This window comes from Podarcis muralis, chromosome 6, assembly GCF_964188315.1.
Source record: "Podarcis muralis chromosome 6, rPodMur119.hap1.1, whole genome shotgun sequence".
Classification (NCBI taxonomy): Eukaryota; Metazoa; Chordata; class Lepidosauria; order Squamata; family Lacertidae; genus Podarcis; species Podarcis muralis.
The window spans coordinates 19373917-19388856 of NC_135660.1; the positions used below are offsets into that span (position 1 = coordinate 19373917).

Here is a 14940-nt window from a genome sequence, read left to right on the forward strand (position 1 = left end):
ATTATACACGGATGCCAACAATTTTACTGCTTATATTGCATATTTACAAAATAGATATCCCATGCACATATCTGTTTTGTTATTTATTGATATTTAACTGAAAGCTTTTATAACGACTGCTCTGTTTCTACTGTTGCCTTTCTTTGAATTTTTGGGTTTTATTTTTTTATTTTTTATTAATTATCTTGCTGTGTTTTATGCAAACCCGCTGAGGGATTTTGCCCTCAACGATATATTAAGGAATGATGGTGACACTTTCGTTGCTCTTTTAAAATAAAATTCTTATTGGAAGTGAAGAACGGAAAGGAAAGCGACGCCTGCTCTGCCGGGATGCAATCTCCCTGTTACAACGAGTCAAGCTTATGAAGCCAGCGTTAAAAAAAAGAAAAGAAAAATGGACCCCTGAGCATCTGCAGAGTTCACTTCTCCCTGCCACCTGCCCATGCCTCTGTCTCTATCCCTCCCCCCTCCCGCCTCCATCTGAGCAACGGGGCTTGCTTAGCACACCCGACGAGAGCAACCCTACGCCTCCGGTTCTCAACTGAACCTGCGGGGAGGGGGAAAACATGCTTTCCTTACCTCTACGTCGCCACTCACATGGCGACTTCCCGTCTCCCCCCCCCCCCTGGCGTTCTTTTCCCACAGTTCTCGCGAGAGCTGTGCGTTCTCTCTATCGCTCCACTTCCAGGACGTTGGAACGCGAGGCGTAGACCTGACCGTGAAGCGAAAGAAAGTAAGTGGCGAGGGGGAAACAGAGCGCGAGTCGCTTTGTGGGGCCTCTGAGTTTGGCAGGGGAGGAGAGGAACGCTGGGGCGGGGGGGGGGGGGGGAGGTTGTTTCGCCGCGCGCAAAACGACCGTTGGCGCCCTCAGCTGCGCTGGGCCCAACCGCCACGTGCCGCCTCGGCTGCTCTTTCCCCTCCTCCTCCTCCTCCTCTTCTTAATTTAACCGCTGGCCCGAAGTGCTACATCACCTCTCCACCCGTGGCTGAATATCGCTGTCGCCATCCTCTGCTTCCGAAGCTGTGGAGTTTGCCGCGTTGCCATGTGGGCAAGAGTGCCTCTGAGCGGGTGCAGATCGCTGCTGCTGCTGCCGCCAAGGGACCCCGCGACCTTTGCCCTACCTAGAGCGGGAAGGCGACGACAGGCTGCCATAGAACGTGGCTTTATCACTGAAATGGTTGATCCCTGGTGGATTTGTTTTTAAGATGATCGTCTACTTGGATGGGCTTTTTTAAGGATATAAATCTCGTTTGAGAGGCATCTGTTTTTCGTTTTCTTTCAGTACAGTACTTTGTTGCTCCCCCCCTCCCTACTACGTGTTGCTTTGACCTTACAGCCATGGGCATAGCCAAAGGGGGCAGCTGCCCCTCTAAATCAATAAAAACACTTAACTAACTGAGGTGCTCCTCCCCCCATAACAAAGCCTGCCCCCACCCAACACAAATTCTGGCTATGCCCCTGCCGTAGCTGTCAACTTACAGATTTGAAAATAAGGGACCAGCAGCCTTGAAAATAAGGGACATCATTTAGGGGACATCCATCAATAAGGGACAGCAGCGGGACATGGCACTGGAATAAGGGACTGTCCCTTCAAATAAGGGATACTTGACAGCTATGGCCCATGCTTACAGCCAGTCAGAGAGCCCCTGCTTTCCTGGATGCCAAATGTATTGTATTGCAAGTCACTTTGGGTTGCCATGGAAGTGACTGGCCAATTTAATTAATAATAATAATGTTAATAGTGCATTAGACTGGCTGTACACAGTCAGCTCAATGTCCCCTCATGCCAGCACTGATGTCCTTAACAGCTTTGGGACCCCACATATCCAAATAATAATAATAATAATAATAATTTATTATTCATACCCTGCCCATTTGGCTGGGTTTCCTCAGCCCCTCTGGGCGGCTTCCAACAAAATATTAAAATGCAGTGGTCTGATAAACATTAAAAGCTTCCCTAAACAGGGCTGCCTTCAGATGTATTTTAAAGTACATTTGTACCATTTTTAAAAGCTATGGCTTCGTCCAAAGAATCTGGAGAAGTGTGGTTTATCCATCACAGAACTACTGTTTCCAGCACCATTAATAAACTACAGTTCTCTGGATTCTTTGGGAGGAGCTAATGGCAAAGTGGTATAAAGCTGCTTTAAATGTATGGTACGGGTGTGACCTGACATATGTCACCACCCTACCTAGTACTTTCACCTCAGTATTTGAGCTCCATCAGTATCAAAAACATAAGAACATAACACCCACATAGATATCTGGTTGACGACAATGAGAACAAGATGTTTAAATGTTTGGCTTTTTGATCTGATCCAGTTGGGTTGTTCTTATGTTAGACACTCTCTGTAATAGTTGCTCTCACCTCACTAGGTGCTAATGCATTTCTCATTCTTGGGAAACACGTGTGAAGCTAGAGATGGAATACATGAAGGAGCCTGCAACGGTCAGCCAGGGGAACATGTGAGTAACATACTGTCTTTGACAGCCATACAGGAAAGAGTGTTGTCCTCCATGTGAATATATGTGCGGGAGAGTCACTAATAGTGTAGTGGTTAGTAGGCCTGGGTGACACCATATTGGCCCGAATATAAACCGCAACTTTAAAATTTGGGGGGAGGGGGAGAAAAAATACCCAAATATAAGCCGCTCCGTTCCTCACTGCTCCTGGCTGCATACGGGCGAGGGGGGCGACTTTCCCCTTTCCTCGCTCTCTCCCTTCCTGCCCTTAGGGGAGAGGACGGGGGACTATGCAGGGGACGGGTCCCACTTTGCTGCGCTCTGGCTCTGTTTGCCCTGGGCTCCTGGCTGCATACTGTAAGGTCGCGAATATAAGCCACACCTTAACTTTTCATAGTCGGAATTTGGGGGGAAAGTGACGCTTATATTCAGGCCAATATGGTATATTAATATACCAGGATCGGTATGAGGAGCAGACTGCAATGTCAGCTTCACTCAGCGGTATATCGCCAGCGTTCCTTCCTCCAGCGGCACTGCTAGCAGAGGGACTCGGGAGCAGTGGCAGTTTCACCAGCGATATACCACTGAGTGAAACTGCCATTGCACTCTGCCCTCATACAATGCAGAGGAAGAAACAAGCTGAATCAGTGGGGTCTTCCCGATCCCCAGCTGAGCTGCGCAAAGTAGCCCTGGCATTCATGCCCCTTGTGTGTGAGTGGGGAAGTGTTGGGGCTGTCTCAGCTGGGGAGGGGGAATCTTCCTCCTCCTCAGCTGAGCTGTGCAAACCAGTTGCGTTGTCCCAGCCCCCGAGCGCCTGTGTGAAACTGCCTCAGTTCCCGAGGTGAGAGCTGGAACAATTTCACCAGGTGCCTTGTGGGCAGAGGTAAATGCAGCTTGTTTTTTCAGCATCGCGGTATATCGCCAAACTGTGATGTTTGGCTGGCGAAACACCATGATGTTGAAAAGCTGATATCGCCCAGCCCTAGTGGTTAGAGTTTTGGACTAGGACCTGGGAACCAGGGTTCAAATCCCTACTCAGCAGTGAAGGTGACCTTGGACCAGTCATTCACTCTCATCTGAACTACCTCACTATTGTGAGAATAGATTGGGGGGAGCTCTGTATGATACCTGGAAGGTAAGGTGGGATATAAATGAAATAAATGAATAAGTTGATATCTCCTTATATGTGGAGGACCAAGGCAGAGCTGGAAGTTTTCCCCCCCAGTGTATTTGCTTTCCACTATGCAAGAATTTGCCATGGAGGGCTACTTTGTAAGAAGCAGTTCTCCCCATACATGTTCTACTGTTATTTATACTCTCAGATGTGTTGGAATACCGAAGCATTAGAAATTAGCAGTGCTAGAAACAAATAGTCATTTTGCCTACTTGTTCATGGGTCAGATCCTACTTTGTCAGGTGCATCTACAAAGTACTTCATAATTGAATTGTGAAATGCAAGAACAGACCTGACTCTCAGATTATTACTAATATTTGCATCAAAGCACTTGAATGAGCTCAATTCTTACCTTGTTCATCCTCAAAACAAGATTGTTGTTACACCGATCTAGCCAACTAGGCAACTGAGAACTATTTACTGAAGGCCATCCATTGAGTTGCCTCAGTAGCATTCGAACTCTAGTCTCATATGTTTGAATTCTAATGCTATCCAGGGAATAATCATGACTTTGTCTTTTGTGCATTTCGGTTTCAGTGGTCATTTTCTTTCTTCCTTCTAGCCTGTGCTGCCAGTGTGGCATTGCAATTCCACCCAATCCAGCCAACATGTGTGTAGCATGTTTACGGACTCAAGTGGACATAACTGAAGGAATTCCTAAGCAAGTCATTGTTCATTTCTGCAAACAATGTGGAAGGTACCAACTGTTTTCTCAATCTTAAGGGCACTGATATAACATAACTTTCCTGAGTGCTTATATAAACATTTTAAAAAGTAAAAGTAGATGCGTAGATCCAGAAAAAAATGCCTTAACTTTTTTTTAGGCTAAGGCAGGAGTGTCAAACTCAAATTCATCGGGGGCCGCATCAGCAGTTTGGTCACCCTTAAAGGGCTGGTCTAAGCAGGCATATATTGCGTTGCAACAGTTCGATCCTATGTAGATTTTAGGGAACCTAATTGTATATAGGATCGGGCAGATATTAGCTCCTCTGGAGCAATGCGGTCGTCCCACCAATAAAACAAAATGGGTATTAGAAAATGGAGAGCTGTGGACGGGCACTCATTTGGCAACCACATAAGAGGGATATTTCCCTGCTCCTGGAAGATCTCCGCAGAGGAAATTCAACAGGTGCAGTCTTTCCCCCCCGCTGTAGCCACACCGGCAGATTTTCTGCTCAGCACACAGAAAACCTACCAGAAAAATGTTGGCAGGCATTGTAACAATTAAAAGTTAGCAAGGAAGGCTCTCCCCCCTCCCCCCACCTCCAGGAAGGAAAACCCTTTTGCCCAGTTAATGCAGTTATTAAAGGCGCAATCCTCATTATTTTAAATGAAGCGGGCACACTTGGGAGACACCCCATTGAACTCAATAGGAGTCCCCGATTTCACACGCACGGAGAGAAACCGATGTTACCCATTATATACATTTGCAAGTGGCAATGACTAAAGTAAATAAATATTTCCTTCCCCCTGGAATTCCTTAAATATTTGTAGCTTTGTCTCCATTGTGCACAGCAGCGTATATTATTATATTAGAGTAATCGGAGGGGGAAGGGGAGAAAAACGAGCAAGCTGCTCATCGACGTTACTTCTTACTATGCTGCTGCTGCTGCTGCTGCTGCTGCGCAGGCGCTCTTAGCCGAAGCAGGTTTTGAACTCAACTTCCCAGGGATCTTGGCGCGCCTTTCATTCAGTTGCTTAGCAACCGGCGTACACCTGCCATGGAGCCGAAGGGGGAGCAGGAGACGAAAGACACAAAAGGTACCCCCATTCCCGCCCCTCTCCATTTCCCGCCTTCAGCCATTGCCCAGACTTGCCACCACGGGATTTCCCTCGAAACTACCCCTTGCTCTCAGTCACGTTGGCAACACTCCACTAGTATGGCACACTTTAAAGCGCCGCTAGAGGGCAGACGTTCTCTGGCTTGTAGGCTGTCACGCATGCGCTGAAGAGGCGGCTTTCTTGTGTCAAAAAAAAAGCGAAAATAAAAGGTGAAGGCCGGCGGCGGCTACACGGGCCACATGACGAGGTCTGGCGGGCCTTGTGTTTGATACCTGTGGGCTAAGGGAAAAAATGCAAAATAGTGTGCAAAGGCCTTGAGTCTGCTTGTGGCCAGAGTCCTTAAGCAGAATAAGAAGGTATTCAAAAAGGATTGTTCTGCATGTTTCAGTAGATAAAAGGTTTCGCCAAGGGTTTTGGAAGCTTCTGCTTAACAATGGCTGGTTCCCTCTCTCTAGAAATACAAAAATTGTCAATTACCATGCCTTCTTTCTGTGGCACACATTGCAGAGACAGATAGTAAGTCTTGTAGTGGGGAAAGAAGCACTTCATAATCACCACAACATCATTAGGGATTTTCAGAGCATAGTTGCTGAACAAAGAAATGTCAGAACTCCAACTTGGGGTGGGGGGCATGTAGCTAACTGCATACTTTCCAAGAAATATGGAATATACTTTGTGGAAGGTATGGGTAGACAGATTGAGAGTCTTCTGAAACAGAGTGCTTTGTTCTTTTGTTGCATGATGTGAGACAGTCTCGTCTTTTTAAAATTTATTGTTTGGTGTCACCAGTCAGATGCAATCCACCAGAAACTTCTTATACATAAGGGCAGTTAAAGTGAATAGGACTGCTGCATTGACTATAAATCATTGCTGTTCATGCCAAGATATTACATTTTATTTAAAGAAGTAGCTGTCTGACATAAGGACATTAATATAATTAGCATACATTAATGTTGAATATCATTATAATGTACTATGGAGGCATTATTGTTTTGGGGGGTATTGTTTTGTAGAGGGGGTTATTCTTTTGTTCGTTATTATGTTATGTATTTCTGTGTTTTTATACTGTAAACCATCACATGGGTCCCCAGATGAAGGGTGATGTGTAAATTTAATTAATAAGCCTTGATTTATATTTTGTATTTGAAATTGTTCATGTTTTTCTGCCTTTGTCATGGAGTTTGGCTAGCACAATAAACTTGATGATGAAATAAATAATACCCTGAGAATGTTGTCTAGAGAATTCAAGAGAAATTTTAGCTTCTGCAACTAGATTTGGCGAACAGGAAACTAAACTAAAAGGAAGACAAGGTTGAAATTTAAAGTAATATTGTGTTTATTTTAAGGTATAAGTAATCGATAAAAAGTACTTTAAAACCAGAAATATAATATTTGAAAGATACAAGTAAGGTATGAAACAAGGTAATAATTTGCTGATATTTTTATTGTAAGGAACGCAGGGTTCGGGAGATGTGGGGAAGCCCAGTAGGATATGTAAAAATATTTCTGAAAGTTGGATTCTCTTTCTTTTTCTTTTGTTGTTTTTCTTCTTTTCTCTATATTTTTTATAATTTTGACTCTGTATCTGAAAATGTAATAAAAAAATTTTTTTTTTAAAAAAGAGAATTCAAGAGCTCATATTATATTCACACTGTATAGCATATTCTTTGAAGGTCAGTTTGTCTTAATTGAGGTAGTTGTTGAGTTGTCAGTTACCTCCAGCCTCTAATGACATTTTGACTTAAACTTTCCTTATTGTTAGTCAAAATTCTAAAGCCTTTTACATCTGTTTACATCTGTTGTGCATGTTGATCAGCTGAGTTAGCAGGTACATATGTATGCATCATACTTAATCACAACTTTTTTGACCATTTCTGGCTGTAACGTTGTGAACCATAAACCTCTGTTTTTGTGGCATTCAGTAGAAAGCAATGAGTTGTTGAATGATGATGAGGAATTATTTTCAGATCGAAAAGACTAGGAAATTATTTTTGTGGCATTATTAGTGTTATGTAGTTATAATGCTATTTAAATATAGGCACATCATTGTATATATTTGGGTTGAGTCAATTTCATGTATTGCTTTTCTTTTCAATTTTAGATACCTTCAACCACCAGGAACTTGGATTCAGTGTGCCTTGGAATCAAGAGAACTTCTGACATTATGCCTTAAAAAAATCAAAGCTTCCCTTAGTAAGGTTAGTCTTGTAGCTCTATATTTTTATATGAAATTGGAGTCTACTATATTTCTGTAAACTTCATTCTGCTTGTGAAAGCTGTGATTCTTACGTGGAGTTAGCCACTAATAATGAGTTGATTCTCCAAGCAGATGTACTTTGGTTGTACCTTCCACTTCTATTTTGGGGGCACTGCATACAATGATAGTTCCTTAATGGTATGTACTGGGGCATGTTTACCACAAAAGAGCTGTTCCTTGATTCTGTGTTCATAAGTACCTATGCCATTAGAATCTATACCCATAAGCATCCACAGAAACATAGTGGACTGGGTTATCATTCTTCACCAGTTCTATTTGTGAGGAAAAAAGCATAATTAAAATTATAAGAAGAACTGAAGAAATACCACTTTCATGATGTGGCTAGACATGGAAGCTGCATGAAATACCTTCATCATTCAACAAGCAGTCTTTTATGAGAGATTGAGAAGCAGAATGGCCGTTGGACCATTTGAGTAAAAACCCCACTGCTCCCAGTGCTCCTTGTGTCCCAAGCTGTGAAGGACATCAGCAGTAATAGCCTAGGTGACAAAACCCCAACCTGTGAGGGACACTTAAAGTTAGGTGGCTACAACATTGTGGTTTTTTCCCTGAGAGCTGTCGTGCCCAAGAGATTCAGAGCAGAGTAGTAGGAACATGTGGGTGAAATGTTATTTGTATAAAGATTTATTTACCACGATATTGTAAAACACCAGGGCTACACTATAAGGCACAGCATAAAACTTAAAAAATACAGATAATGTGATTAAGGTATGAAATATGTTTTCATCCATCTTGTACAAGTCTGAATAGGCATTCAGACAAATGTAATTATGCTGTTATGTAGCTGGCAAAGAGATGATGATTTATTTAAAGTGCTAATAGGTGTAGGGATATGTTTGATGTAGCAGTTCCATTGGTGTAAGGGTTCCATTGATGTAAGGTAAAGTATTTGCTGCTAACTTATGGGTTCTTGTAGCAGATGGGTGGGGTATATTCTAAACAACAGTTTATGGCTCTGTACAGGATTTCACTCCATGAATTTCCAGTTTGTGCATGAAGGTGAGCTGGCATTCAACGCAAAAGTCAATAAGCCAATGGGCAAAAGCAAGCCATGAAGTGGAAGCAGGGACTATTGTCATCATTTGTTGATTAGGAGACATACGTAATAGTAAATGGAATGTTAAAAGTTTTAATAAATGCCATGTATCATTTCCTGTATTTTAACAGTGACATTAGTTGAATGTAGGAGCCCAGACCTATGTGGCACCATTTCTGTTGTTCAGCATTTGTAGAAATATACACTAATGGTAATCACGCATGCTCTTTCCTCCTGACAGGTGCGGTTGATCGAAGCAGGATTTGTATGGACTGAACCACATTCCAAAAGACTTAAAGTAAAGCTGACTGTACAAAAAGAGGTGATTAGACTTTGGAGTGACTTTTATAAATCAAAATTATTAGAGAATCCAGGAGTATGTTATAAGGTTATGTTGTGTTAGCTAGAGGAAGTCAAGGATGTTCTTGCTTGTGACTTGCTGAGTTCTGAACAATGTTGCAGCTGTATTATGCCCCATGAAAGTCAATCCCATTAAAATACTAGAATTTGCTTCCATATAGGCGTGTATAGAACCAGGCTAGAGGTTTCTGTACATTGAAAGGATCCAGACTTAGGATTGGGGACCGGACAATGATCTTTGTATTCCTTCCACTTGTATTCCTTACATTTCCATTAGTCAACTTGATAGCACAGTTGTGAGGTCAGTAAGAAAAAATAGCTACCGTATTTTTCGCCCTATAGGACGCACTTTTCCCCCTCCAAAAATGAAGGGGAAATGTGTGTGCGTCCTATGGGGCGAATGCAGGCTTTCGCTGAAGCCTGGAGAGCGAGAGGGGTCGGTGCGCACCGATCCCTCTGCTCTCCAGGCTTCGCGAACCTCTCCGCAAGCAGCGGGAGCCATCCCGCAGCTTGCGGAGAGTTGTCTGCATGCTGAAGCCTGCGCGCACCGAGCTCAGCGTGTCCAGGCTTCGCGGACCTCTCAGCAAGCAGCGGGAGCCAGCACTGGGCTCCCACGGCTTGCAGAGAGCTGCCTGTTTGGGGTCTGGGGTCTGGGGAAGCTCGGGCTTCCCTCGCCCCAGCCCCGCGCCTGGGGGAAAAATAATTTCCCCCCCTTCATTTCCCCCCCAAAAAACTAGGCGTGCCTTATGGGTGCGTCCTATAGGGCGAAAAATACGGTAGGTAGTAAGCTTGGAGTATTGAGCATTTGGGCTATTAGCTGTATCTCTTTTAATGCCAGTTACTTTTTAATTTTAATTTATTTAAACAATTTATTGACCACTAAACTGCAATCATCTGTAAGCAGTTTACAATGATAAAATATAAAAAATATATGAAAGAATTTCTATACCACCACATTATAAAAGATGGCATAATATAGAACATAAAATATCATTTAATTTTTCTAAAATGCATACAATTATTTAGATGACTTTCTAATCAAAAATTAAGTAGTTGCAAAGACCTTTTGCCACAAAAATGTGAACAGATGCTTGAAAGTCAAAAGTGAGGATACCCAGCAAATCTCTGCTTGAAGAGTATTCCATAGCACGGGGTTGGCAACTCTAAATACCTGACTTCTAGTTGAGGCAAGTTGCTCCACCACTTCATTAAGGTCCAGGCCTTGCAAAGCCCGATTCAGATGTTATAGAGAAATAGAGCTGCATGCCATCAACAGGCTGATGGCACTTTGCTCCAAAACTCCTAATGACCGCTCTCAGTTGCTTTATATAGATGTTAAATAACAATGGGGTCAAATGGTACCCTGTGGAACCCCATAACACAGGTGGCAGGGGGTCAAAGAACACTCTCCCATGTTACTCTTTGGCTTCAACCACCCAGGTAGACTGTCAAAGGTTACTCCCCAGAAACAACCTAGTAGAAAACTTAATCTTGCACTTAACTTCCTTCCATAGGTGATCAATGGGGCAGTTCTTCAGCAAGTCTTTATAATAGAGTATGTTGTTCAGTCTCAAATGTGTGATGACTGCCATCGAGTTGAAGCTAAGGACTTCTGGAAAGCAGTGGTACAAATTAGACAGAAGGTATATTTGTGTTATATATACATGCATTTGTGGTTGCCTCGTGTACTGAACTTGTGTATAAAATATATTGCTTTTTAAACTCTGGGTTGTGGGGTATTGTTTTTGTTTCTTACTATGGTATATATTTTATATTGTAATCTTCCCTGTGATGCTTGGGTGAAGTATGGAAATTTAATGAATTTTGAATAAGTTACAAAATGCTTCAATGTTTTTGACAATTATACATATGCCTAGGGCCTAGTATGTTCCACTAAACTTGCTCGAACTTAATGCTCAGTAAATACAATACAGTGCTGCATATTTATGTATTCCTGTTTTAGTAATTTCCAGGGTCTTATGATCTGTTTGGGACGTGGGTGGCGCTGTGGGTTAAACCACAGAGCCTAGGACTTGCCGGTCAGAAGGTTGGCGGTTCGAATCCCAGCAACTGGGTGAGCTCCCGTTGCTCAGTCCCTGCTCCTGCCAACCTAGCAGTTTGAAAGCACGTCAAAGTGCAAGTAGATAAATAGGTACCGCTCCGGCAGGAAGGTAAACGGCATTTCCGTGTGCTGCTCTGGTTCGCCAGAAGCGGCTTAGTCATCCTGGCCACATGACCTGGAAGCTGTACGCCGGCTCCCTCAGTCAGTAAAGCAAGATGAGCGCCGCAACCCCAAAGTCGGCCATAACTGGACCTAATGGTCAGGGGTCCCTTTACCTTTTATGATCTGTTTGGACCTTGGGTGAAGTAGCAACCCTGTTGATCAGCCACATTTTCAGATGCCCTGGGGGCCTTTACATGAAAGTGATGTGTACAAATCTTATTTTTATTCTTAGACTCTACATAAAAAGACTTTCTACTACTTGGAGCAATTGATTTTAAAACATAGGCTTCACCAGAATACTCTTCGGATTAAAGAAATTCATGGTGAGTGATGTTTATGAAGCGACTAAGTTCTTGTAAAAGCAAATATGATATGAAGTACTTGCAGGCGTGAAGGAGAGGCTAGGTTTTTCAAAATAAGAGCTTTGACATACAATAAATATGATGGCTTGTGTATATAACGTTGGTCACACTTGGAGTACACCCATTGAAATCAGTGGGCTTCATTGGTTTCAATGGTTCTGCAGTGGCTAACAGTAGATATCGCCCATATAATTAATATTTTGCATAGAGATGAAGAGAAGTATATTTATTACTTGGGGCTGCCATGCCTGCTTGTGTTGCTCACCAAACCTCATCCAACCTTCCATTCCCTCACAGCTTGATTGTGATAAGCATAATATATTGTTAATGAAGGGAGTAGTAGTCTTGGGACTTGCATGAAAATCCATAAAAGCTCTGAAGAATATATATCCCTATGATAATATATCAATATGAACCGCCATGAGTTTTAATTCCATATACATGCTTTCAGATGGCCTTGATTTCTACTATGCTTCAAAACAACATGCTCAAAAGATGGTGGACTTTCTTCAGTGCACAGTTCCTTGTAGGTAAGACTGTCTTTAAAGTGTGTGATCCTTTGCATAGCTGCATCATTAATTAAGGTGTTTTAGTTTAGTCCCACTCAAGCTAGTGCATAGAAGTAGTTTCAGTGTTGCTCTGCCTGGATCAGGGAATCTGTTTATATCACAGAGACAGCAGCGGTGGCAATAGTGCCTTTGCCTCTTGCCTTTTTGTAGGTGCTTGCAACAACTACAATGCTAAACTTTAATTGTCAAGAGAAAGCAGCTTTCTTTTCTGCCTTCAAGATGCTGACCCATCCTGGAACTTTCCCTTTAGGGTCCCTTGTCCCACACACCTCCAGTTTGAGAACTTGGGAGTGGATTGTTAAACATAGCCAAAGATTCTCACTCTTTTTTGTCGTTTGTTTTCACTTTCCTGCCCAGTTTGTTATTGTAGCCATAGAATTTCCTTTTTTTCTTGTTATTTCTGATTTGGATTTGCTTTTTTTAATTTCAGGTCTAAGTCATCCCAGCGTTTGATCTCTCATGACATTCATAGCAATACTTATAACTACAAAAGCACATTTTCTATGGAGATTGTTCCAGTATGCAAGGTATTTTTTACTTGATTCCTAGCCCGTAATCAAGAAGAAACTGTGCTTGGGGAAAATCCTGTTAAATGGATTGTTTGCACTGCCAGTGCTATAGAAGCTATATCTGCTAAGATATATGCCCCATTTCATTCAGTGGGTCTATATAGGATTGTAGCTTAAAACCACAGTACTATGAGAAAACCGAAGCTATCTATTTTAATGCTAGCATGAATTTCAAAGAGCCAGTGTACAGATTTACACAGAAATCTTTATCTCTGGTTCAGTGTAGTTTGAAGGGATAACTTTCATGAGTGATTGAGATGTCATACCTAGAATTTTTCATACCATCCAGTATCCAAACACAACACATAAGGAGTCATCAAGTACTAAACAAGTATGTATGAATCCTCTTGAGAATGTTAATTATTGAACTGCAGTAACAGTTTTTCCTCTAGACTGCTGGTACAACACACTGATACGGCAGTAAAATGCATATTGAAGTATTTGTTTTTCAATTGGAACTTCTGTGTTTGGGAAAGACTTGGAGAATATGTTCTAAAGATTTCATAGATTAAGAAATTTTACCAGTGAAATGCGCCTACAGTTCTTACGGTCTGAAATCTTAACTACTAGCTTTTACAGAAATTCAGCTAAAGGATTTAGTTAGTTGCTTGTAGTTTCCTAATCCTCAGACCTCCTTTTAGCATTTTAGTCATTCTAACAGCAGATTTACTTTTTGTTTTTGTTTGGTAATTGCTTTGCTTTCTTTCCTTCTTTTCTCTCTCTGTTCAGGACAATGTTGTATGCTTGTCTCCAAAGCTGGCTCAAAGCCTTGGGAATATGAGCCAGATTTGTATTTGCCTCCGAATAACTAGTGCCATTCACCTCATTGATCCTAATACACTGCAGAGTAAGTTTTTGTGATATTTTTCATATTAAAATGTAATCCAGTAATACTAATAGGAATCACACTCCCATCAGAAATTTATATGAGCCTGAGGTTGATGTATTTGAAAAACTAAGCTACAGGCTACTATGATGGCATCAGGTGCATTGAAGAGAATATCAGTCCTATGTGATTTTTCCTGCGCACACAAATCAGAATAGTGGCTTACAAGTAACATCTGCATTACTTCTATATTTCTTGTCTTTCAGTTGCTGAAGTGGATGGAAACACTTACTGGCGTCATCCTTTTAACAGCTTGTTCCAGCCAAAGCAGTTGGAGGAATTTATTGTGATGGACATCAGCAGGGCCCATGGGAGAAAACAAGGTGCTGGTGCAGGCATGAAATCCAACAAAGTAAGAATTGTTATTCTCTTATTTGCACCTCTTCTAGAAGCTTGGCCAGATCTTTCTCCCTGCCTTGGAATTGTTTAGCTCTGTCACATGTCATTTGAAAGCTGTCAGACCATTGATCTTTTTAGCCCAGTTTGCTATTCTAACTGGCAGCAACTCTTTCCTATATCTGCTCCCTAAGATCCTTTTAACTGGAGAAGCTGAGGATTGACCTTGGGCATTTTGTTTCCTAACCAGGTGCTCTGCCTTTGAGCTATGCCCCTGAATTATATGTTAGTCTAAGTTCTTGTATTTTTGAATGAGGTGTACTTCTTTTGAAAGGGAGTTCTACATTTGAGATGTCACTCCCAAGAAGGTCATGTCCATCTTTGTCCATTTAATATCTCAGGTAGATAAAAATTAAAGGCATTTATGCACATTGGAATACGCCAACTTTTGCTGTGGATAAAGAAGGAAAAATAAGAGAATCCTTTTTAATTATTATGAATCAATTCCTACTGTACACTTTGTGTATGCAAAGTGCATTAACTATCACAATTCTGCATCAAAGTGACTCAGACTCCATGTGAAGCAAACCTATCTTTGTAGCGTATAAATTAAGCAAATCTGCATGGCTTTGCTTTATTTTTACGTTACTTAGTCAGCTTTGGTTTGACATGACATGACATGTTTTGCAAAATCAATTTGTAGGTCAGTGTAGCAACCAGCATATACCATTGATACATGGAATGACATTTTCATTACATTGCTAGAAAAACCATGCAAGGTTTTTCTAGCAAATATATTTGATACACACGTCCTTAAGGATAAATTGGGGGAAATTGGCAGTTTGAGAGGAAATTAAGATGCTGAATTATAAAATGTGAGAGACGGTTTGGTTCAACTCT

General features: G+C 41.9%; 1 protein-coding gene across 2 annotated transcripts in view; it reads left to right on the plus strand.

Moving 5' to 3' along the window:
- The first annotated feature begins 633 nt into the window (after window positions 1-633).
- The window catches only part of NMD3 (NMD3 ribosome export adaptor), a 28011-nt gene continuing 13704 nt past the window's right edge, over window positions 634-14940 (plus strand). Inside the window, exons 1-11 of one of the 2 annotated variants that reach the window (XM_028731453.2) lie at window positions 634-733; window positions 2378-2467; window positions 4201-4335; window positions 7522-7618; window positions 8976-9056; window positions 10609-10737; window positions 11551-11641; window positions 12132-12210; window positions 12680-12776; window positions 13548-13665; window positions 13911-14056. In XM_028731453.2, the coding sequence (XP_028587286.2) occupies window positions 2424-2467; window positions 4201-4335; window positions 7522-7618; window positions 8976-9056; window positions 10609-10737; window positions 11551-11641; window positions 12132-12210; window positions 12680-12776; window positions 13548-13665; window positions 13911-14056 (1017 nt within the window). In that variant the 5' untranslated portion in view covers window positions 634-733; window positions 2378-2423. Of the gene's footprint in view, window positions 734-903; window positions 1179-2377; window positions 2468-4200; window positions 4336-7521; window positions 7619-8975; window positions 9057-10608; window positions 10738-11550; window positions 11642-12131; window positions 12211-12679; window positions 12777-13547; window positions 13666-13910; window positions 14057-14940 lie in introns of those variants that run through there. The other variant, XM_028731454.2, reaches the window with a different exon arrangement.